At 41.7% G+C, this 26516-nt stretch overlaps 1 protein-coding gene across 2 annotated transcripts in view; it reads right to left on the reverse strand.

The window, feature by feature from the left end:
* Nucleotides 1–26516, reverse strand: part of CPXM2 (carboxypeptidase X, M14 family member 2) — a 107909-nt gene that overhangs the window by 75163 nt on the left and 6230 nt on the right. For both annotated transcript variants that reach the window (XM_066601163.1, XM_066601162.1), the window contains exons 3-5: nucleotides 14115–14213; nucleotides 5968–6077; nucleotides 101–240 (exon numbers count right to left, since the gene is read on the reverse strand). In XM_066601163.1, the coding sequence (XP_066457260.1) occupies nucleotides 101–240; nucleotides 5968–6077; nucleotides 14115–14213 (349 nt within the window). The remainder of the gene's footprint in view (nucleotides 1–100; nucleotides 241–5967; nucleotides 6078–14114; nucleotides 14214–26516) is intronic.

Raw genomic sequence — 26516 nt, forward strand, 5'->3', positions numbered from 1 at the left:
CGTCGCTATGGAAACTGGTATTGGATGTAGGAGGATTTGATGTGCTGTAGATCTATCCGCAGTACACGAGGATGTAATATGAAAGTGATATTATACTTACAGCCAGAGAGAGTTCCTGCCTTGTGTAATGAGTCCTGTGAACTTGGTGAGTCTTCGAGCATCGACTTCCAGCCACTGCTGCAGATCACTTCTTCCAGCGCACCAAGCCCCATCGTACAGGTCATTCTCGTTCACTCCCGCCTGTCATATAACAAGAACAGAGTAGTGTCTAAAGCATGTTCAAAGAGTATAAACTGTGCAACCATCATATATAGAGGTTATATACCCTATGGGAAAACTTTGTTAAAATGCTAAACTTTTCCCTTTTATGGAAACCTAATTGCCATTTGAAGGAAGAAGTGTTCCATGAGTACAGTTGAAATCATAATAATTCAGCCCCCATTGCAAATTAGTTTTTTTTTGCCAAATTTACAAACTTTCAGATGTTTGCAAAAAAAGAACAATCAAAGAAGAACAATTTAAATAGCTCATCACAACTAATATAACAAGTGCCTTTTCCAAATTCAATGCAAAATTCCACTTACTGCAGTCTCAGAATTATTCAACCCACTAGATAGTCCCTCATAAGAGCACACACTTACAAATCAGGTGTTGTCTCAAACACACCTAATGTAAGAAATCAATGGCTTTACTAGTTGCATCAGGTGTGCTTGAGATAAAACACATCAAGTACCTGGACCGACTACAGCTTTGTTGACTGACGTTTCATTGTATGTTAAAAGTTTTTAAGTCAGGAGAGTATACAGAAAAAATGAACCAGCTCACCAGCAGGATACACGCACCAGAATCAGTTGCGGAAGAGAGCAAGACAAGGATTCCATAAAATCACAGCTTTATTGAGACATATTAAAATCCCAACAGGAAAGACATATAATGGCACAACCACTGACGTGTTTCAAGGTGTCATAGCAGCTCTTAAGCCCCATTTACACGCAAAGATGATTGCTCAAATTTTGTTCAAACGGTAAGGAGAATGACAGTTTTGAGCAATCATTTTGCATAGAGTACTAATGGGCACTAATACCCATTAGGACTTTATCAGCTTCATTTGCGTGCAAATGAGCCTCCGGGAGCTGTTGTGAAACTCAGAAGGAGGTCTAAGCTCTGTAATTAGCTTCATTGTTCACCCACAGACTGTTAAGATAAAACAATGTCATCTCAAGCTCCTGTGTAGATAACAGCCTTTGGGCTGTTTTCTTTCAAGGGCTGCACAGAGAATACAATGTTATCTCCTGCTCCCAGCCTATAGTTTTAAAAATGGTTTTTAGACTCAACTAAAAATCATAATTCAAATGAAAAGTGCACACTGTTAATCGCTCAAAAGCCATCGTTTTAACTAATTTTGAGCGATAAGCGTTGCGTGGAAAAGGGCCTTTAGTCGCAGCATAAGAACATGGCGCACCTGCTCAGTTTAAAAAGAAACATACAACCAATAAATAAACAAAAAGGTAATCATGTGACTAAGAAAAAAAAGTGTCATAGAACACCTGGCAATTAACCCTTAGCAGTGGAAAATCCGGCCAGATCTCTTATTTAAACCAAAGAGGCCGCTGGCTTTCAACCGCTAAATCCAGTATGTTTCTCAATTAAGTAATTTTCAATGGTAATCACCTTCCCTGATGGGACGACTGATCTGTTTAATGCCTGCAGCGCGCATAGATGAAAAATTGCAGGCATGTACACTACCGTTCAAAAGTTTGGGGTCACATTGAAATGTCCTTATTTTTGAAGGAAAAGCACTGTACTTTTCAATGAAGATAACTTTAAACTAGTCCCAACTTTAAACAAATGCACTCTATACATTGCTAATGTGGTAAATGACTATTCTAGCTGCAAATGCCTGGTTTTTTGTGCAAAATCTACAAAGGTGAATAGAGGCCCATTTCCAGCAACTATCACTCCAGTGTTCTAATGGTACAATGTGTTTGCTCATTGGCTCAGAAGGCTAATTGATGATTAGAAAACCCTTGTGCAATCATGTTCACACATCTGAAAACAGTCTAGCTCGTTACAGAAGCTACAAAACTGACCTTCCTGTGAGCAGATTGAGTTTCTGGAGCATCACATTTGTGGGGTCAAGTAAACGCTCAAAATGGCCAAAAAAGAGAACTTTCATCTGAAACTCGACAGTCTATTCTTGTTCTTAGAAATGAAGGCTATTCCATGCGAGAAATTGCTAAGAAATTGAAGATTTCCTACAATGGTGTGTACTACTCCCTTCAGAGGACAGCACAAACAGGCTCTAACCAGAGTAGAAAAAGAAGTGGGAGGCCGCGTTGCACAACTAAGCAAGAAGATAAGCACATTAGGGTCTCTAGTTTGAGAAACAGACGCCTCACAGGTACCCAACTGGCATCTTCATTAAATAGTACCCGCAAAACACCAGTGTCAACATCTACAGTGAAGAGGCGGCTGCGGGATTTTGGGCTTCAGGGCAGAGTGGCAAAGAAAAAGCCATATCTGAGACTGGCCAATAAAAGAAAAAGATTAAGATGGGCAAAAGAACACAGACATTGGACAGAGGAAGACTGGAAAAAAGTGTTGTGGATGGATGAATCCAAGTTTGAGGTGTTTGGATCACAAAGAAGAACGTTTGTGAGACGCAGAACAAATGAAAAGATGCTGGAAGAATGCCTGACGCCATCTGTTAAGCATGGTGGAGGTAATGTGATGGTCTGGGGTTGCTTTGGTGCTGGTAAGGTGGGAGATTTGTACAGGGTAAAAGGGATTCTGAATAAGGAAGGCTATCACTCCATTTTGCAACGCCATGCCATACCCAGTGGACAGCGCTTGATTGGAACCAATTTCATCCTACAACAGGACAATGACCCTAAACACACCTCCAAATTGTGCAAGAACTATTTACAGCAGAAGCAGGCAGCTGGTATTCTATCGGTAATGGAGTGGCCAGCGCAGTCACCAGATCTGAACCCCATTGAGCTGTTGTGGGAACAGCTTGACCGTATGGTACGCCAGAAGTGCCCATCCAACCAATCCAACTTGTGGGAGATGCTTCTAGAAGCGTGGGGTGCAATTTCACAAGCTTACCTCAACAAATTAACAGCTAGAATGTCAAAGGTGTGCAATGCTGTAATTGCTGCAAAAGGAGGATTCTTTGACGAAAGCAAAGTTTGATGTAAAAACAATGTTATTTCAAATACAAATCATTATTTCTAACCTTGTCAATGTCTTGACTCTATTTTCTATTCATTTCACAACGCATGGTGGTGAATAAGTGTGACTTTTCATGGAAAACACAAAATTGTTTGGGTGACCCCAAACTTTTGAACGGTAGTGTATGTTGAAAAAATGCGCAGAAACTGCAGGAACATTCCTGGTTGGCCCATTTGGTATATTAGAGATATGACGTCTTATATGTGTCTTTAAACTGCAAGTCGTACGGCCAACATACTGAATTTGACATGAGACACAAGTCATCAAATACACCACATAAGGAGTGTTACAATTAATATATTGTGTAATATTGAATGAATTGGCAGTGACACAAGAAATAAATGTTTTTGAGATGTGCATAACTGAACAACACCCACATTTGACATGTCCACATTTAACCCTTTCCAATCCACTGTCTGATGTCTAAAGACATTCTAATTAAAGGCTGTGCAGTTCCGATGTCAGAAGACGTCCGGCAGGGTATACTTACTGTAGATTACTAGCTGCACTGATGTCGGGGGCCTCTCCGGCATGTTCCATACTGCAGTACTGGCTCTAGCCAGCAGATGGCGCCATTGTATAATGGCAGAAAGAGAAAGCCCCCTAGGAAACATTGAATCTAAAATTGGATTGCAAAGGGTTAAGTGACCCAGGATGCATGAGCCAGGTGGAAAAGGGATCAATATGGTCAGAAAACAGACAAAGTGATAGTAATTTACAAAGAGTTTGGTCATTTTAATGTGAACATTCCAAATGTGGGTGTTGTTCGGTTATGCATATATCAAAAACATTTATTTCATGTGTCACTGCCAATTCCTTCAATATTAAACAATCTATTAATTGTAACACCCCTTATGTGGTGTGTTTAATCACTTGTATCTCATGTCAACTTCAGTATGTTGGCTGTACGACTCGCAGTTTAAAAACAAGAACCAGACGTCATATTTCTGATATACCAAATGGGACATCCAGGAATGTCTGTGCAGTTTCTGCACATTTTTAGTAACATAGTATGTAAGGCTGAAAAAAGACATATGAACATCCAGTTCAGCCTATTACCCTCCAATGTTGATCCAGAGGAAGACAAAAAACCCAATGAGGTAGAAGCTAATTTTCCTCATTAAAGGGTAAATAATTCTTCCCGACTTCAATCTGGTAATCGGAATAAGCCCCGAATCGCCGACCCTTCTGAAGTAATCAGTGACTATAACATGTAATATTGTCATCTTTTCAACATACATGCCGGCCATTTTTTTAAATCTATGCTTAAAATTACTTAATAGAGAAACATAGTGGATTCTTCAATTGAAAATCAGTGCCCCCTTTGGTTTAATTAAGAGATCTGATCTGATTTTGCACCACTAAGTGTTAGGCTGCTGCGCACAAATGGATTTGCATTGTGGAATCCGGGGTTGGCGTCCGCACCGCGGATCCACAGCACATACCATTCATAACATGCTATGTAAAAGCGCTTCTTCCTGCACACTCACGGAAACCAACTGCAAGTGGAGGAAAAATGCAGCATGTTCTATTTTTTTAAGTCAATGCAAGCCGTCCGACCTGCGGCCCATCTGCAATTTATACTGTGGATAGGTCATGGGTTCTGCGCCATCGCCTAGTGATGGCGCGGGAAAAGAGATCTGTACCGCGCATGTCCACAGTACAGATAAACGCACACACCGGCTGCAGTCAGGGTCGGATTCTGCTGTGGGTCAAAAGAGATCAATGTCTTGCACAAACAATTATTGAGGAGGTGGGGATGTTTGCAGTAGTTTGCTTTACTTAGTAGTGTAGCCTTTAGGGCGTAGGGCTTGCAAAAGCAATTGGCTTCTGGTGCATGAGGAAGAACAAAGGACCCTGTGTCACGTAATTATGCCTATAATATAGACATAATTGCATAAAACGCAGTAATGTCTCTAATATATACTATACTACATATATATATAGTGGTATCCATTAAAAAGAGAGTGCCAATTGAAAAGATTACAATGCCCCCCCCCCCCCCCCCATCATGGTGCTGAGTTTTTATAACTGGGACAGAATGGCCTTGTGTTTGTTACCACTTTGATGTCCTTCCCATGACAAGTGTGTTAATTTCCCAATCTATTGCTTAGTAATTATGCAGTTTTTCTGTAGAAGGGGACCTTGCACAGATTACCTTTTACTAAGAAAGGGGATGGAAGCAAGGAGACTTTGACTTCATATCTACCGTACAAGGGCTCCAAGGCAGTCCTCACTTACGACCTCCAGGGCATTTACACCCATATATATATATATATGTGTGAGATTACAGGAGATTTAGATGATCAAGGGAAATCTTGCACAGATTACCTTTTACTAAGAAACGGGATGGAAGCAAGGAGACTTTGACTTCATATCTACAAGGGCTCCAAGGCAGTCCTCACTTACGACCTCCATGGCATTTACACCCATAGATATATGTAGAGTGAGATTACAGGAGATTTAGATGATCAAGGGGATCATTATAAATTGCATTGAAAAGGATAACTTTTGCTATTCTATGGCGGAAAAAAAGGTCCAAGGAAAGGAAGATGTTCCTAGTCTATGCATTCCTTAATCACAAAGACATTGCAACTCTTTGCATGTACTAGTACTACCTGCCAGGTGTTTAAAGAAGACCTCATAAGCACTTACTAGAGTTCATTTCTATTCAACTCCCTATCCAGGAACAAACCTGGCAGATAAGGAACATGAGCACCATTTCTAACTCACCTGGATATTGAGGCGTCCTCGGTGAGCTCCCAATCCATAACGTTTCACTGTTGAAGCATGCAGCTGGAAGTCTGTAACTTTTAAGGTCTCCAGTCCCAGAGGGGGACAACCTATAGGATGAAGCACCAAATGAGTGACAATTAATGAATGAACATGTATGCATACATAAGTAACACATTGCATCAGATACCCGGAGGCTGAAGTGAAATAGACATGTCATTTCTTAATGCGAAATCCACATAAGGAAACCCGCATTTGGATTTGGCCATTGAAAGGAGCTAAATTTGTGTGCGGCTCTGAAGCAAACTGAAATGCAAATCTGCGGCAGAGATCCACAGCTCAGCTGCGGATTTCATTTGAGGCGGATTCCACTGTTTGAACATAGCCTTATAGTATTCTGAGTTAGTAAATGAGGGTCACTTGTTTGGAACTGTCAATTATGGCTGGAACGGCCATCTTCTTCCCTGTACCGCTTTGTAACTTATGAGTATTAGATCCGGCGGTGATCAGCTGGTCTACCTTTTTTTTTCTTCCCAGCAGGACAACCAGTAATCTGCATATTTTGGGGGGAACCAGTTGGAGCAAATAGAATTACAAAAAAATGGACAATCCCTTTAAATGTAACAACTTTCCATTCCTATTGATTGTATACATTATAAGGTCATTAGACATCACTAAGAGTACTCTATGTAGCATCTGTCGCTCACTTCGGTGCTTCCCAGCTAATAAATCCAAGTGATGTCAAAACTGACACATATGCATATAGTAGACTCGTCCTGGAGGCAGATATTTCACCTTGCCTCGAATGATTAGTCTTTTCCATCAGGTGAAATAATGAACATGTAGCACCTGTTGCTGCAGGCATCAGCCTTATGAATTCTCGTCTTCCTTTCCAGCTTTGCTTATCAAGAGTAAACATTGAGGACCGACGGATTATCGTGAACTTTGCGTACATCTGAGCAGATAAAACACGAAGGGCTTATGATAGAAGATGCCACGGTCACCAGGCTCAAGTCTCCATTATAAAGCACATTATCTGTGATGACCTTCTATGGGCCCCATGCTAATATTGTGGACAGTGTGATTGTTCTCAGTAAGAGAAACCAAGTAATCTTGTAGATATGATACCTTTTAAGGGCTAACAAAAATACATGATGTTATTGCGAGCTTTTGAACCTCTCAGGGTCCTTCCTCAGGCTTAATGGAACAAATGTAAAGTCGTATTTATATTGTGGACGTGACAATCTATATGTTCCTTTATAGAACATATGCAAGAAATCTTTTGGTCCCCTAAGCATTGAACATCTGAGCCATCAATCATCAGTAGCCTTCCAAGAATTAATTTATAGCACTGCATACCAATTGAGCTAAGCATGATATGTTGGAGATAACATAAGAAACTCTCAATATCAAGAAAAGGATGGTGTTCTCTACCTGAGGTCTGATGATGGTCAATGATGATCTCTACACCACAACTAGACCATGGTAATACTATAAACTAAATTAAAAAATGCTAAGCAGGCACAAAAGCTACCAGGGTATGACTATGGGAGTGACATATACAAGACTGTCAAATACTAAAGGAGTATTCCCATCTGGGATTTTTATGACATATCTACAGGATATGCAAAAAAAGTCTGATCGATACAGACTCCACCTATGGGATCCACAACTATTTCCAGAACAGGGCCGAGACACCCTTGGACTAATGGTATGCGGTTGCCAGGCGTTATGGAAACAGCCAAGTAGGCTGTCTTACACTATTTCCATAGATGTGCATGTGAGTTACTGAGATTATTGATGTTTTTTGGTTGACCACTCCTGGGGAGGGTAATAAGGGTCTTGAATTTACTCCATTTGTACACAATCTGACTGTGGACTAATGGAGTCCAAACTCCTTAGTGATGGTTTTATTGTGATTGTTCTCAGCAAGAGAAACCGAGTAATCTTGTGGATATGATACCTAACAAAAATACAGTCAAACCTCTAGTTTAGTTGGAAATCCGTCCGAAAGCAATTGGCTAAACTTGAAACCAATGAAACTAGAGGCAATTATTTCCATAGGAATCAATGTAAATCCAATCAATTAGTTTTTGTACAGCATTTAGCACTTCTTTTTCAGTGCAGCGCTAAATGCTGTACAACGCTCCCATTCATTTAAATGGGGCTGTCCACACAAGCATTGAAATAAATGGGCAGCAGTTTCAGCACTCCTCTATAGTGTGGCACAACTTGGTACCACGTTTTTGGCAGCGCTAAATGCCCTAGCTACACTGCCTGAGAGGAAAAAAAATCAATATACTCACCTAGCAGGTGCCGTCGGTGTCCCGGGGACCGCTCTCCGGGACCTCTGTGCAGCCTTGTCAAGCCAGCAGAGCATCTTGCTAGTGACGGGGGATTGAAATCCCCCGCCTCCAGCAAGAGGTTGCTCTGACTGGCTGAGTCGGCTGAGTGACAACCCACTCAGCCAATTACAGTCAGTGCTAGATGCTCCAATCACTGCCATGCAATGATAAACGGCTGTGATTGGAGTAATCCATGAATGGCTGTGACGTCAGCAGTGTGGTCATGTGGGCCAGCCACCACGGGTGAAACTAGAAGCAAGTGAGGTAGAGACGAAATTCCGTGGTGAAGAAACGTCGAAACTGGAAACCGTCAAAAGATGGAGGCGATGAAAGTAGAAGTATGACTGTACATGATGTTATACCGTGTTTCCCCAAAAATAAGACAGTGTCTCATATTAATTTTTGTTCAAAAAGGTTTAACTTTTTTACATGTATAGCTGCCTGGACACTATTTAAATTGACTTTTTTAATTAACTGTTAGCAGGGCTTAATTTTGGAGTAGGGCTTATATTTCAAGCATCCTCAAAAAGCCTAAAAAATCATTTTGCATCCTCAAAAATTCTGGAAAATCATGCTATGTCTAATTTTAAGGGTATGTCTTATTTTCAGGGAAACGGGGTAGCAAGCTTTTAAATCACCCAGGGTTCTTCCTCAGGCTTAACAGATGGTTTTGTAACCCTTTTCAACCTGATGAGCATCAACAACCCTTCTGGAATCTCCTTTCTCTGTGCCATGATACATTTCCTCGTGTGTTGTGAAGATCAGACTTTGATAGATCCCTGTTCTTAGAATAAAACAGGTTGCTCACACCAGATTGTCATCCCATTAATGGATAACTCCTGACTCTAATTTCACCTTCAAGTTATCTGCTAAACCTGAAGGTTCACATACTTTTGCCACTCCCAGATATGTGTTACTAGACCTTTTCCCCCAATAAATACATGGCCAAGTCTAATATTTAGACTCATTTGTTTTTTTTCTCTTTATCTACTTTTTGGACTTGTGTTAAAAATCTGATGTATTTTTAGGTCAACTATGAATAGTAATATGGAGAATTCGGAAGGGTTCACAAACTTTCAAGCCCCACTGTAACTAGGAGCATATACACAGCCATACTATGGTCTTCTGCATGAGGCCTGAGTGCGAATCAGCACTTAAGTTCAAGCAAAAAGACTTCTTTGATGTAGTTTTACACTTTTTTGGCAGTAAGAGTTTTGATATATGGCCTTACTATATATTTTCAAGCGGAAGGTATATATAAAAGATTCATATGATTCCTGCAGCACTGTACATTACAAGTCATTATCACAAAGTAACCTATAATGAAGCTAAACCAGCCTTATATTACAAAATCCTCCAGGCAATACTCGTACAGAAAGCCGCCGTCATGCTCATTCATGTTGTATATGGCAATAGGCATTTTTTAGGAGACAGTAACATTTTCCATTCGCACTCCATCTGATGTCAGCTTCTATGTAAGGTAAACCGAGGGGAAGATTCAGAGATTCTGCCGCCAGAACCAGAAGATATATTTATAAAACAATCTGTGACTTTCATAAGCAAAAAGAGAGTGTAGGAGATTAACGATATGACGGGTCATTCATCTCAGCCTCCTCCAAGGCATTAATTCCCCAGTGCACTAAACAGGATAATTGGTTGGAATACTTTGATTGTGCAATGCAAAATTATTAGACATCACATATGTCTCCTGAATGGTGGGTGAATACAAGTTTACCGCATGGGAGACGAAGAGGGGAAACTAACATTAGCGCAACTTTAAAGGGCTTGTCCGGGACTTTACTGATGACTATCCTGAGGTCATCAATAGTACATTGATCGGTGTGGGCTGTTGGGATCTTCTCCGATCAGCAGAGTCCTTGTCCCATTGTCAGAGCAGACAGCACTAGAAGCATATAGCACTATCTCTATTGCCCAGTTTGGTATGGCAGGCACAGCTTCCACTGAAGTCAATGGAACTATGCCTATAGTACCGAATGGGTCGCTGCAATTTTGACAGCACTATCTGCTTCCAGTACTGTCCCAGATGGCAGACCCAGAGATCAGCTGATCGGCGGGAATCCCAATCAGCAAACACTCGCTGATCAACTATTGGTGACCTGTTCTGATGATAGGTCATCAACCGTAAAAGTCTTGGAGAAGCCCTTTAACTCTTTGTAGTGGGTTTTGAATTTACCTGTATTGCGAATGAGTTGGTGCCCCTCTTTAAAGCAGTTACCAACACAGCAACTAGCTTGTCATTGCAGGGTTAGCTCTAGGCAAACCTGGCAAACAGCTGATTTTACCAGGGTGTGCCATGACAAGCCATCTATAATATTACATGCCAGCCATTTATAGGACTGCCTATCTATGTGATACATGGATGACTCAAGTCCACCATATTAAGGTGCTTCTCTTACAGATCCTTACACTTTGGGCTCAAAGAGGGCGTTTCAAAGATTTTATAAAACTTTTGACATTTCATAGTGATATGTCAGAAGTTTTGATTAGTGTACCTCTGGGTGCTGAGACCCAAACCAGTCATTTTGGCTGAGATGGCTTTCCTTGGCTCCTTGGTGGTCTATGGACTCATATCTTTTCTATGGATTCATAGACAGCCTGCTCGGCTCTCTAAGAAGAGCTAAATAAAGACAATGACAGGTGAGCACTCATCTCAGCGCTTCAGTTTCTTCGTTTCAGTCTTTGGTAGGAGTCTTGGCAACTGAACTCCCGATGTTCAAAACTCCTGACATATTGAAAGTTTTATGAGACTTACGTTAATCCTTAAAGCAAGTAGGCATTGATGTGTGGCCATGATTTTGACATAGGAAGTACATAAAGGCCAGAGGGCTCCTTAGGAAGGATTAAAAGAGGATGGAAAGATATGGTGTTTATTTGACCCTTCTCCTTTCCATCACCCTCAATTAATTCCTTAAACCCTTGTTTGTAGAAAAGGAGAAGGATAGAGAAGAAGCTGTGTATATGTGGTGTAATCGGTTATCTCCGGCTGTCCCTTAGAGAGGAATGGAGTAACAATGTAAATGCTCGGCCACCATTTTTATGATCAGTGGAGGTACCAACAGCAGCAAGGTACATGCTTGACCAGCCTTCTCATGGTCAGTGGATGTCCCAGAGGTTTGACCCCTGACAATCAGATACTTATTCCTTATCTTGTAGATAGGGGATACATTTAAAGCTTGGCACAACCCATTTAATTAAGCAGAATGTAATAAAACGAAAGTACGAAGAAGATTTCCGTTTATAACAATTTCCTTGAGTCTCGCAGTGCAAAAGCCAACAGTAGTCACCCATCACTGCGGGATCCCACCAACCTTGGTATTGATGCTTACTGGAAAGAATGTTTCATGAAATAGTCATCCTGTTTGGCACTTACAGATCCCGAGTTTTAGGGAAAAGGTCCAGATGAGGATGCAGAAAAGTGGATTTTCACTATGGAAACATAGTTGTCCTCTTCTGTGTTTCTTACAAACTCATGACCCACAGCCTTGAAAAAAGTCCATGGAGCTAGTTCACGGTCATTCAGCATCAAACGCTGGATCTTTAGGCTGGTTTCATGTGCAGTATATTTTGGAAAAAAGCCTATGTTTTTGATGCAGATTTTTGAGTCAATGCCAGAAGTGGATTCCAAAGGAACAGGAAATATAAAGGAAACACTTATACTTCTCCTTCCTGCCGGATCGGCTTCTGGCTTTATCTCAAAGAAACTGCATCAAAAACTGAAGTGGCGTTTTTCCAAAATAGTTGTTTGTGAAACCTTCCTGAAAAAAGTTTTATCTGCAGACCTACAAAATTCCATTCTTCTTTTAGAAGTGTAGGTCACATGAGCTGAGGATCTCTCCATAATATATTCCCCACCCCAGTCATGAAATTATTTATTTAAAACCCCTTACATAGTAGGAAAATTCAAAGGTCAGATTTGACTTTTACAGCCACAATTACATTGAAAATTATACAGGGTGTTACACTCGAAGCCCAACCCTAATTTTGTTTAGCTGTACTCATTTTCAAGAGTTTAGTGTTTATCGATCACTGATGTCCAGTTTCCCACCTCGGGTATATTGTTCATCGGGGATAGCACCTGTATAATATTGTTAGACGCACATCAGGGAGGGCAAACAAAGATGTCAGTTGCCACAGTCCAGGACATGAGGGCACATATGCTTGTTAAAGTCTTAGTTATTTATAACCAGAAACTGGTAAGTCCTTGGCAAAGTGTCATAGAGCAACTAAACAGACGAAGTTAAACCCAACCACGTTATAGTTGTTCAGGAACTGCATACACTAGATATGGTCAAATGTATGGAGTATGAGAAGCGGTTCCACCAAAATCTAGGCCAACATCAGAAACTGTTGGACATCAAGTGGTTCCCAAAGCATGGTTCCATCTGTGTGACCAGATGAATAGCCAACACACATGGATTTAAGTCACAAACAACCTGCATGAAATCCCCAAAAAACCCTATATCCTGTAAAAATCGGTGTGGGGTGCACATTGTCTCCCCTATCTTCTTCAATGCCACCATCAACACCAAACATTATCTGTCAACATTCACAGAATTCATAAACCATCTGGATGATGAGGGGCTGTAGAATAGTTACTTCCAGCAAGACATGACGACTTGCCACACATCCAACCAGAGCATAGCGGAAATTCATTTTTTCTTCAGGGACAGGATCATCTCAAAGGGTCTGTGGCCACCAAGACCACCAGACCTCCCACCGGCAAACTTTTTCCTGTGGAGCTACTTAAAGCGGAAAGTGTTTGCCACTAAAACCTGCACCGTTGCCGCACTGAAGAATAACATTCGATGTGCACTTTCAACAACACGGAGTGCCTGGTTCCGAAGTGCTTGGAGGTCAGCTGTGGCCACTTTCACCATGTTGTATGATTTCTCCAAACTCACCAAAAACCAAGGTAGGCACCAGTGTTCACCCTTGTGGGATATCATTGTCCCAACCATAAATATTGCAAAATTACTGGATTGTTCTTTGAGTGGAACGCCCTGTATATATGAAGCCAGATGCAAAATCAGACTTGAGTAGAGATGAGCGAGCATACTCGCTAAGGGCAATTGCTCGAGCGAGCATTGCCCTTAGCGAGTACCTGCCCACTCGAGACAAAAGGTTCGGGTGCCAGTGCGGGGGAGCGGTGAGTAGCGGCAGTCAGCAGGGGGGAGAGAGAGATCTCCCCTCCTTTCCTCCCCGCTCTCCCCCGCAGCTCCCTGCCCGCCGCCAGCACCCAAACCTTTTGTCTCGAGCGGGCAGGTACTCGCTAAGGGCAATGCTCGCTCGAGCAATTGCCCTTAACGAGTATGCTTGCTCATCACTAGTCTTGACTGGTGTCATTGCGAGTTTTATAGGAGAGACCACCATGGTGGATTTATCAATCATGAACTTCACTAGTTACATAGTAACAGTATATTAGGCTGAAGGGAGACAATGTCCATCTAATTCAGCCTGTTTCCACCCCCCTTGTTGATCCAGAGGAAGGTAAAAAAAAAAACACAGCAATTTTCGGATTCTATGGTACTTATGGTAAAGTCACCAATGGGAAATTTAATGGACAGAGCTTTAGAAATTTACTTTAATGTACTTAGTAGAAAATATTGAGGTTTATAATAGGGTGACATTGCAAAAAAGAACATTTGTCCATAAGAATTACTCTTAGAACCAGACTGTATATAGTATGTATACTGCAGACAACGGATGTAGATAGGAGTTTGCTACAGGAAAACATGTACTACAGAGAAGATAGAGTTGGAAAGAAAAAACTTTCTCACGCACTTTCTCTGACATCTTGGGTCGTCTTCTCGTCGCCTCTTCCAAAAGCAAATTTTTCAGACGTTTTCTTGTTTTTCTCTGCCTTCTTGCTACTGTTCTTGGCTGAGGACAAAAGAGACAGTTGTGTTATTACAATGTTTGTCTGATTATAATCGTATTAAACAAGGCTGAGAGCGGTCACAGGCTCTGCACATCTGCATGCACAAGAATCTCCCTAGCAGCTCCTGCACATTACAAGTACCACAGCTCCGTGCTACCTCTGATTTGTATTACCGCACCCATAGACATCAATAGGGCCATGCTCGACCTCTATATACTCCTGATATTATATAGGGGCTTAGGAGTATTTTCTGATGGATTCTGCGTGAATCTCAGAGTAAATATATTGTAGCCTGTTCCATTGGATACCGTTTCATTGAGTTATTTTCATCTAGAAGCACTGATCTCTGAAATACAGTCCTGAACAAAGGCATCATATGGCAGAACATAGAGCGGCTTATTTCCTTAGACCGACTTTTTACATATCAGTGTAAATAAAGCCCGTGAGCTAAAAATATATTAAAAGCCTCTTTATATAATTGTTTCATCTTGCGACACCTCCATGTCCAAGATGAAAACCTATGCCAGCTGAAGCAGGTTTTTGCTATGATCTATGCCAGTTTTTGGGCATTGCGCTACTTTTTGAAAAATTGGTGTGGTGAAAATTACCAAAAAGATTCAGTTTGGCAGGTATTCTGGCATCCTTGTCATATTAAATAGGCCCCAGAGTGCCTACATTCCATATGTATAAGAACACTAGTAATTATTTGGAAATTATAGCACCAGTGAGCCACACAGCTCTGCTACATGCACGTCACACACACACACCACACACAGCTCTGCTACATGCGCGCGTCACACAGCTATAATTCATGTGTGCATCAGATACAGCTCTGCTACATACATGTCACAGACACACACAGCTCTGATACATGTGCGTCACAGACACAGCTCTGCTACATTACATGTGCATGTCAGACACACACAGTTTTGCTACATGTGCATGTCACAGACACACACAGCTCTGCTACATTACATGCGCATGTCACAGACACACACAGCTCTACTAGATCCACGTGTCACACACACAGCTGTACTACATACATTCTTCGTCAGCCTGTGCTGATTTAGGATCTGTGATGACATCACCGTCATGTGACTCCTCCCACACAGGTGACTGATCACATGATGGTTATATCATTACAGGTCCTGTCAGCACACGGCTGCATTCAGGCTCTGCGTGTTTTATGCTTCAGAACCTGTGATGATATCACTGTCATGTGATCAAGGGCGGAGCATGAGAAGCACTCACACACACACTCACAGACAAGTGGTCGTTAGCACTTTCCAACATTGGGAAACTGGGAAAATGCACAGAATTATTATGTACACTGCCAAGATGTATGCACTACAACGCCACCAAAGGAGTTGTCTGCTTTGAACAATCTCTACTGGTTAGAGGGGACAATAAGAGAATTATAAAGTGTCTTATTGTTAGGAGCCCCAGCAATCAACTGTAATGTGGTAAAACTGGCAGTACAAGCCCTTTTTGCATTGCACAACTATCATGCAATCCTCTCGTTAGATCAAGTGGTTTGCATGAAAATTGTTAGGTGTAAACACGTGCAGCTGCTGATCGGACTTTCATACAGACCTAAAAATCATTGTTGGTGTGCAGCTATAATTGCCCATGTGAACAGGTAGTTGTTCATCTACAACCAACTGCCTGTTTACTGTGAATGAAGGCAGGCCAGCTGGAACGATCTTTGGCTCCAACTCCATTCACTGAGTGATGATCGCTCCTGTGTGAAAGCACAGGAGCGATAATTGCTGGGACGGCTGTCCAGTGCTTTAGCGCCCGACAGTCGTCTTGTAGAAAAAGGGACTTAAGTGTTTAATTGCCCTACAGTGGCACCACAAAAGAAATTATACATCAATGGGTTGTCTGTGTAATGCAGTACAGGTCTGGTCCTCCAGAAAGAGATGATCTTCATAACTGCTTTCGAGAAGAGAAAAGGATCCTCATTACTGCCACTCAGAAAATCCTAATAAACTATATAGTTCTCAGTCATCAGTGGAGTTAAGTCTTGGCAGGAGTAGCTCCAGTCTCCAATCCATGTTATAGTTTATTGGGTTCTCAAATATAGAAACCAAAAATTGCCTACTTCCCCTTCAGGCAGCAGAGTTGTCACCAGGAACCCAATCACCATCATAACTTTTGGCAGGTTTTAGCATCTAAAGCTCCTCAGATTTCTCACACCCCATACCTATAGTAATTACTACCTAAAACTGAGCATGTAGGCTTTGATGGAACCGGGGCAGTAAAGTCAGTAGACAAAAGGTCCATCTTGACTCTGACTCCGGCTTCAGCTTTTACATAAATGGTTCATGTAGTAATACCTTTAGTTTAGTAGGCTGTAACATCAGGCTTAATGTATTATGTATTATCATATACAACAATATTGTATATTTTTATTCTGAAGCCAGAGCTGGAGTTGGTAAAGTTTTACTGAGTCTCACTCCTAACTCTACCCAAAACTATCTCCAACTCCATGATTCCAACTCCACAGCCCAGGGAGCTACCTTATAACTCAAAGTAGAAATTTCTGCAGCCCTGTTCCTTAAGAAGGCGCAATCTTCAGCTTCTCTTGTCTGGCTCGGAGGGTGTTTGGTTGGTGTCAAGGTGAGAAATCTTCATCTCTGGTGTGATAATGAAATCGGATCCTCTTATCTGACACTGTGATGGGTGAGCCAGATCAGAAGCTGAACAATTTTAAAGTAAATTGTAATGAAATGTTGGCAGCTCTAGAGCCGTCATTACACCGGAAATTCTTTATTGCTTAATCCTTTGTAGATATTATTTTTATATTTTCTATCATGTTAGGCTGACACACTGATAACAGCGCTGTTAATCAGACCTCTAATGTGTGTGCTAAATATTATACACGCTTGGAGACCTTCATTCTTCCTAATCACATGCTTTGTCATCCATAATTATGTCTGGTTAAGTGACATGTAGCTCCAAGCAGTGAATGCATTAATGTGTGCTCCACGATAGATAGATAGATAGATAGATAGATAGATAGATAGATAGATAGATAGATAGATAGATAGATAGATAGATAGATATGGGATAGATATGGGATAGATAGATAGATATTAGATGAATAGATAGATATGAGGGAGATAGATATGACAGAGAGAGAGAGAGAGAGATACATAGATAGATATGAGAGGGAGAGAGATAGATGGTAGAAATTTTAATGGATGCATGGCTATATAGATATGAGATAGAAGAAAGCTAGATAAGGAGATAGATTGAAGAAAAATAAATAGATACATTGAAACAAGATAGATAGATAGATAGATAGATGTCCAAAGTTAGTAGGGTCCCTCCATAATGTTATATGTTTGCCTCGTGCCATTGTTCTGTGAGTGTCTTAATTGTGAAATGCATCAGAGTTATGTGTATTGCACCTCTGCAGCACTGAATGAGTTAATGTTTGGGTTATGTCTGGAAAATGTATCATGTTGAATGTCATGTGACTATGTTTTATATGTGTTTGCAATCATGCTGGGCTAGGTAGTCTAAGCTAGGTTAGTCTATGCTAGAGAGTCTGAGAGAGTCTTTCAAGAGTCTAGTTTGTGCTAATCTAAATCTGCACAAAGTAAGTGTACCCCACAGACACAGATTGGTCTGTGCGTGGATGGAATGGAGGAATCTGAGCGATGCCCTTCTACTTGGCCTGGGACCAGTCTACCCAGGATATGCCAGTGCTACCACTAAGCACTGAGTGAGAATGAAGGACCGCTGCTTGGAGAGGGAAAGGCACCAGAAGCGTGAGTGTGGACCGGTAGAGAGTTGGAGAGAGAGTTGCTGGGAGCGGGATCAGACAGATAACTAGGACTGTGGATTGTCCGGAATACCCCGAGAATCCTCCCTGTCACACCACCTTCTCTGGTTGTAACAGTGCCAAACCGTTATTGTAAAGTGAACTTTGCTAAAGTTATAGTATGCTGTTTTTGGAAGAAAGAAGCCATGTTTTTCTAATTCTGGACATCCCTTTCACATCCATTCAACTTCAAAGACTACAGGGCAAAATCTCACTTTGCCATATAGGAAGGACCCTCTCTCTTGGCAGTATAAGTAAACTGGAGGCTAATTCAAAATTTCGCATAGCGCCAACACAATCTCCATTATTCGTACCGGTGAATCTGCATCTACGTTATTTCTAGACTGTAATCCCTGTAAGCAGGAAATAAGTTTGAGTTATGATTTTTCCGTGCAGCGATTTACTGTTCTTCAGTCAACGTTCCATTTACGCTGATAGGATTATAGAAGTAATGTTTGACTTGCTCATCTGTATTCTATTAAATGGATTCAGGTGTTTTATGTAAGAGTGAAGTATATCGGAGAAGGCATGTGTAATCTGGTTGGCTACACCTCAGTCCTTGGCTGAGATCGGAGTCTGGAGGGTGATGGAACATTATCTGTCCCAGAACAAGAACTATCAGTATAATTTAATAGTCTGAACCCATTATTTTCATGGCGCCCGCTATATCCAGATATGTGTATTTTATCTCGGCTCCTCCTCAGCCCCAGCATATTGTTTGTAAAAATTGGACAGGAGGGGCATGGCTCCTTCTTAGGAAGAACACCTAGAAGGTGTGAGGAGACTTATAAGGCCATGCATGCCCCTCTGGGAAATCTATGCAAATGGAAAGATGAATTGATACCTCTACAGCGCCACCTGTTAGAAGGCAGCATTCCTGCAAGTCAATGTCTGATCTTTTTACAAGCCTTGTAAGAATGACTGGTAATCTAATTATTGGCAGAACAGTAGTACTTGTGGTCACACAACTATATATGAAGAATGGGACATAACCAGAGGGGTGCTGGCACCAAAATGCCATTCTGTCTCATCCAGGCTATAGGAGTCCTGTCACCAACAAGCTAGCAATTTAGATACAGGGCTGCAGCAGTAGACTGAATCTTTGCCCCAGGTGTAAGAAAACCTTACTATGCACAGTAAAATATCAGTATTTGCAGATGATACAAAATTATACGAGACAATTAATAGAACAGAGGACAATATGCGGCTACAAAAAGACCTGGATAAGCTGGGGGCTTGGGTAGAAAAATGGCAAATGAAGTTCACTGTTGATAAATGTAAGGTTATGCACATGGGCAGGAGAAACGGATGTCACCAATATACACTAAATGGGGTACTGTTAGGGAAAAGTGAGATGGAAAAAGACCTGGGGGTACTAGTGGACTGTAGACTCAACTGGAGCAATCAATGCCAGTCAGCTGCTGCAAAAGCAAATAAAGTCTTGGGTTGCATTAAAAGAGGTATAGGGGCGAAGGATGAGAACATTATCCTCCCACTATATAACGCACTTATGAGGCCCCACATGGAATACTGCGTACAGTTCTGGACACCGGTGCCCAGGAAACATGTTTCAGCGCTGGAGGGGGTTCAAAGAAAGGCGACTAAGTTAAAAAATGGAATGAGAGGACTGGAATACCCAGAGAGGTTATCCAAATTGGGATTATTTACCCTGGAAAAAAAGACAGCTAAAGGGTGATCAAATACATGAGGGGACAATACAAGAATCTCTCCCATGATCTGTTTATACCCAGGACTGAGACGGTAACAAGAGGGCATCCGCTACGTCTAGAAGAAAGCAGGTTTCATCACCAACACAGAAGGTGTTCTTTACTGTAAGAGCAGTGAGACTGTGGAACTCTCTGCCTGAGAACATGGTGATAGCAAAATCCATGGAGGAGTTTAAGAGGGGACTAGAAGTCTTTCTAGAGCGCTATGATATTACAGGATAAAAGATTAAATAACCAGTGGGTTGTTGAACTCAAATGTTGATCCAGGGATTACTCTGGCTGCCATTATGGAGTCAGGAAGGAATTGCTTTCCTCTGGACCAACAAGGAAGGCTGATCTAGATGGACATTGCCTTCATTCAGTCTAGCATACTATGTTACTAAATACTGTATATAGAAATCAAAGGTTCTTAACAGGGCTCAAAAGGTGTTCATAACATTAGTTCTATAGAATGCCACATACACCCAGACCTACCACCGCACTCTTAATATTTTAGATCATGTAAGAGAGTATAAAATAAAGGTACAATGACACATAGTGTCTCAATAGTGAAACCCCCACTGACCAGACTTTTATCACCTATCTTATGGATAGTGGACCTGACAAAATAGTCCAAATTGTTACAGTTGAATGAAAAAAATTAATTAATTACTGAAATGTTGTGAGTGCATATGCATTCACCCCCTTTATATATATTCAACCTTTTAGTTATGAAGCCCCTTAATAAGGTCTGGTCCAACCAATCAGAAGTCACACGATTAAGGCCCATTTAGACACAATGATTATCGCTCAAAGTTCGCTGAAAAGCCATCTTTGGAGCAATAACCGTTGCGTCTAAATGCGCCGCCATCATGCACTGTTCGTTCATCGCTCACTTTTAGTTTTCTAGAAATAAGCGATGAGTCTTATCAGCAGCACTGGCTGATATCTCAGCCAGCAGCGCTGATAAGATTCTCTCAGCTGGTATCCCGCTGGCATTTCTTAGCAGGACACCAGCTGAAAGCGCAAAGAAGAAAGAAATTGTATACAGAAGACAGCGCTCCAGCTGTCTTCTGCATACCCCGCTCGGAGCGCTCAGCTGTATACCTGAGAACAAAGCAGCTGTATACAGAAGACAGCACTCCCTCTGTCTTCTGTATACAGCAGGAGCCTTCATTCACACACTAATAAGCTCTTAAGTAGCTAATTGGCTACTTAAGAGCTGATGCAAAGTGAATGCTCAAAACTGTCACACAAGCTTGTCTTCTGCATACTCCGCTCAGAGCGCTCAGCTAGATACCAGGTGAGCGCTCTGAAAAGACAACAGCTGTATGCAGAAGATAGCGTTCCCGCTTGTCTTCTGCAACAGCATGTGCCGTCATTTACACACTTACGCAAAGTGAATGCTCAAACTGCCATTTGAGTGATTTTGAGCGATCATTTTGCCGTGTAAATGCACACAGCGATTAACACTCAAAAGATTGCTTTTTAGTAATAATCGCTGTGTCTAAATAGGCCTTTACTTGAATAGAGTCCGCTTTCATACAATTAAAGTGTAAAGGCCTATTTAAACACACAGATATCTTTCAAAAGATTGAAAGATTAGTGATCATTTTGCATAAAGTTCTTTTTCAGTTATATTTCTGTTTTCATTTCTGTATTTATTTGCTGTTGTTACGATCGTGTGAGTAAAGTAAGCACGGGGGCCCACACGATTGTACCCAAAGAGAGGACTGGGTACGCATACGGGTTTCAAGCAACTGTCCCTGTGCTACCGGGAGGTTGACGTGGCCCTACCTAAACTGGGCCCTAGCTGATCCTAGGAGCCACGCACCAGAACAAGATGCAATCACATGCCACATGACAGGGACTGAGCCACAGGACACACAGAGCCAGAATACACAGCATACAGCAGCCACAATGCAAGCACTAATAGCAGATGATAAGCTGAATATAAATGTGAGATGTTAGTTCGTACATTGGCCAATGAACTTAAGCTGCAAGCCCCGGCAAGGCCCCTCGTATCTTGCAGTCCCTACACTAGCAAGACACATCTACTAGAGGGCCCTAGGGGCCAACCTAGTGCAGACATAGCAAACAAACTCAGCAGACCAAACTGACACAAAATAAACGTACAAACGGACATGAACAGCAAGGCACAGATCACACAGCAAGCTGCAACAGAACAGAGAACAGGTAACAGGACACATGTCACAGATACATCCAAACAGTACAAGACCAGCTTCAGACTGACCAAGAGCTGGGTTTATATGTGAGCCCAGACCCAGGAGATTGGCTAGGAGGAAGTACCACACCCAGCCAGCTCCACCATTAACCCTGAGAGTGCTGTGTTGCTGGAAGCTTAGAACTACAGATTCCAGCAGCACACGTAACAGCTGTTCTATTTATCTCTCCGGGGGCCTCTATAGGGAAAGTCAGGGCCCAGGATGAAGACCGTGGGGCTGCCTCTATCAAGGCGATTACTCCGCTTCTAGACAGGGAACCTTCACCCCCCTGCTAGGTTAGAGCCAGGCTTCCTTTTCCCTGGAGTGGTGTTCCTTCTCCAGAGGCCTCTATAGTTGTGAACGTCACCCTGTGTCCCTGCTGAGCATTGTGCTTGTGAGCCGCATGGACGTGACAACTATACTTGCTCTGAAAGGCTCGGGATGTCTACACCACCATTAAGCAAGCAACATGAAGACCAAGGAACTCTCCAAACAGGTCTGAGACAAAGTTGTGGAGAAATATACATCACGGTTGGGTAATAAATAAATATCCCAAACTCTGAGCCTCCAATGGAGCGCTATTAAATCCATTCTAACACGATAGAAAGATTATGGTCCAACTACAAACCTCACAAGAGCAGATGCCAACCAAAACTCACAGATTGGGCAAAGAGGTCAGTAATCAGAGATTCAACAAAGACCCTAATGATAACTCTGAAGGATCCACAGTGGAGATAGAAGTATCAACTATGAGCCATATATACCACAGAGTAGGGCTTTATGGAAGAGTGGCCAGAAAGAAAGCCATTGCTTAAAAAAAACATATGGAGTTCAACAAACAGCATATGGCAGAATCCCAAACACATGGAAGAAGATTCTCTGGCCAGATAACACTAAAAGAAAAAATTTTGCCCATTATGGGAAACCCTATGTGTGGTACAAACCCAACATTTACCATCTCCCCAAGAACACCATTCGCACAATGAAGCATGGTGGTGGCAGCATCATGCTGCGGGGATGTCTTTCATCTGCAGGGACTGGAAAACTGCTCAGTATAAAGGAAAGATGGATGGCAGTAAGTACAATGAAATTCTCGGGGAAACCATATTTCAGATTGCCAGAGATGTGAGACTGGAGCGGAGGGTCACCTTCCAACAGGACAATGACCCTAAACATACTGTTAAAGCTGCACTGACGGGGTGTGTAATCAAAGCCCAAACCTCAATCCAACTAAGAATCTGTGGTAAGATTTGAAGACTGCTGGTCATCAACACAATCATCTAACTTGATGGAGTTGGAGCAATTTTGCCTGGAAAAATGGGCGAAACTCCCAGTGTCTAGATGCGCTAAACTAATAAAGACATAGAGTACCTCAAGAGACTTACAGATTTACTTATTCTTTCTTATCTTGATTTGTGTGATGCACTATGGCGTTATTGTGGCACGCCTATGCTATTTGCTTAGCTCGGTAGTCAATAGACTGGAATAGTCAACACAAATAGCGTAAAGCACCAAACGAATGGTCAATGTGTCAAGCAAATAGCAGTGGCACACCAAACATTGATTACGGAATTACACGTGTATTCTTTCTTAAATTTCAGCCGAAGGTGGTTCTGTCGTATCTATTGTTCACAGTAAAAAATATTTTGCAAGTTCAGCATATCAGTAAATCATATGGTACAAACTCCCCAAACATCCACTTTAATTCTAGTAAAGCAACAAGAAAAACAGCAAGGGGGTGAATACTTTCGTAAGGTACTGTATGATAATTTATAGGGGAGTTCCCATTTCGTCTTTCAGTGACTAAGATGGGAAAACCCAGCTCCCTGTTTCCAACCACCTGTCGGAAACAGCCCGGCGCTTCAGCACAACGTCGTTTGTGTAGCTCTTACTCAAGTGAATGTGTGTGTCTGTAGCTCCTCGTAATTATCTATATATCTTCCATTCACTTCAATGGGAGATACGCAAACAGTGCTGCGCTGTTTGCATAGTTACCAGCCAGGTGGCCAGTAACTATAGCAGTGGATTTCCATCTTGGCTATGAAAATTCAAGATAGGGATACAACTTTAACATACCTATGTGGCAGTTATGTTTATTTCCCTTGCTCCTTTCAGTCATATGGCATTGCCCAAGGAGCTAACATGCCAGTTTAACTCAACCCATTATTCACTTTTGAAGCTCGAAGAATTTATTAATGGCCAGTTGTAAAATTAAAATCATAGACTCATAGAATGGTAGAGTTGGAAGGGACCTCCAGGGTCATCGGGTCCAACCCCCTTCTCAGTGCAGGATTCACTAAATCATCCAAGACAGATATTTGTCCAGCCTTTGTTTGAACACTTCCATTGCAGGAGAACTCACCACCTCCCATGGTAACCTGTTCCACTCATAGATCACAATCACTGTCAGAAAGTTTTTTCTAATATCTAATCTGTGCTTCCTCCCTTTCAGTGTCATCCCATTGCTTCTAGTCTTTCCTTGTGCAAAAGAGAATAGGGCTGATCCCTCTGTACTGTGACAGCCCTTCAGATATTTGTAGACCTCTATTAAGTCTCCTCTCAGCCTTCTTTCTTGCAAGCTAAACATTCCCAGATCCTTTAACCGTTCCTCATAGGACATGATTTGTAGACCGCTCACCATCTTGGTAACTCTTCTCTGAACTTGCTCCAGTTTGTCTATGTCTTTTTTAAAGTGGGGTGCCCAGAACTGGACACAGTATTGCAGATGAGGTCTGACTAAGGAAGAGTAGAGGGGGATAATTACCTCACGTGATCTAGACTCTATGCTTCTCTTAATACATCCCAGAATTGTGTTTGCCTTTCTGGCTTCTGCATCACATTGTTGACTCATGTTCAGTCTGTGATCTATTAGTAAACCCAAGTCTTTTTCACATGTCCTGCTGCTTAGCCCAATTTCTCCCATTCTGTATGTGTTTTCTTCATTTTTCTTGCCCAGATGTAGGACTTTGCATTTCTCCTTCTTACATACCATTCTGTTAGTTGCCACCCACTGCTCAAGCTTTTCTAGATCTTTTTGAATACTCTCTCTCTCTCTTCCCTAGTGTTAGCTATCCCTCCTAGCTTTGTGTTGTCGGCAAATTTGATTAGTTTCCCCTCAATTCCCTCCTCCAGAACATTTATAAAAAATGTTGAACACTGGGCCTAGGACAGAGCCTTGTGGTACCTCACTTGATACAATCTTCCACTTGGATGTGCAGCCATTTATGACCACTCTTTGAATACGATCACTCAGACAGTTGCGAATCCACCTAACAGTTGCCTTGTCAGTCCCATATTTGGTCAATTTTTTAATAAGTATGGTATGAGATGTCAAATGCTTTACTAAAGTCAATATATACTATATCCACTGCATTTCCCTGATCAACCCAGTCAGTGATTCTGTCATAGAAGGAAATTAGATTGTCTGACATGATTTGTTTGTCACAAACCCATGCTGGCTTTGGTTAATTACTTCCTTTTTATCCAAGTACTTGCATACATGCTGTTAATAATTTCTTCAAAGCTCTTTTCCGGTATAGAAGTCAGGCTCACAGGCCTGTAGTTTCCTTTATCCACCTTCTTCCCTTTCTTGAAGATAGGGACAACAAACTTCTGGGACTTCTCCTGTTCTCCAGGAATTTTTAAAGATTATGACGCGTGGTTGAGCAATTACCTCAGCTGATTCCTTTAGTATCCTAGGATGTAATTCATCAGGACCTTGAGACTTGAGTTCATTTAAGTTAGCTAAGTGCTCCCTCACCATCTCTCTTCTAATAGATAGCCTGCATTCTTTTATTCCCCCAATAGCATAGGGAAGATCAATTGATGTTCCATCTACTTTCTGAGAGAAAACAGATACAAAATAGGAATTTAAAAGTTCGACCTTCTCAACATCATTCGTAAACCAATTCACCATTTTCATCTTGTAAGCATCCAATAGCATCTTTGACTTTTCTTTTGCTTTTGACATATCCCCAAAATCCTTTTTTATTGCTTTTGGCCTCTGTAGCAAGCCTCAATTCATTATAAGCTTGAGCATATCTGACACTTGCCCAACAGTTCCTGCAGACCGCATTATCTTCTTCTTTAGATATTTCCCCCTCTTTCCATTTGATAAACATATTTTTCTTTGTTTTTAGCATGTGTGCAAGTTCTGTGTTCATCCATCCTGGTCTTTTTAAATGCTTCCTATTCTTCCTCCTTTTAAGGATTGTTAATGAATGTGCTTTGAGAATCTCATTTCGCAATATTTCCCAATCTTCTTGGACATTTCTGTTCTTAAGAACATCCAGCCATTGGATTCTTCCTACCCTCTTTCTGAGTCCATTCAAATCTGCCTTTCTGAAATCCAACCTTGAGGTCGGAGTTTTCTCAGGTCTTCCTCCTCTTTTTATCCAAAATTCAAGGTTAGCATGATCACTGCCTCCCAAGGTCCCAGCCACCCTTACTTCCTCAACCATTCCCTCCCTGTTGGTAAGAATCAGGTCCAAGATAGCAAATCACCTTGTTTTCTCTTCTACCTTCTGGAAGATAAAGTTTTGA

This window comes from Eleutherodactylus coqui, chromosome 4 (genome assembly GCF_035609145.1).
Source record: "Eleutherodactylus coqui strain aEleCoq1 chromosome 4, aEleCoq1.hap1, whole genome shotgun sequence".
NCBI classification, from domain to species: Eukaryota; Metazoa; Chordata; class Amphibia; order Anura; family Eleutherodactylidae; genus Eleutherodactylus; species Eleutherodactylus coqui.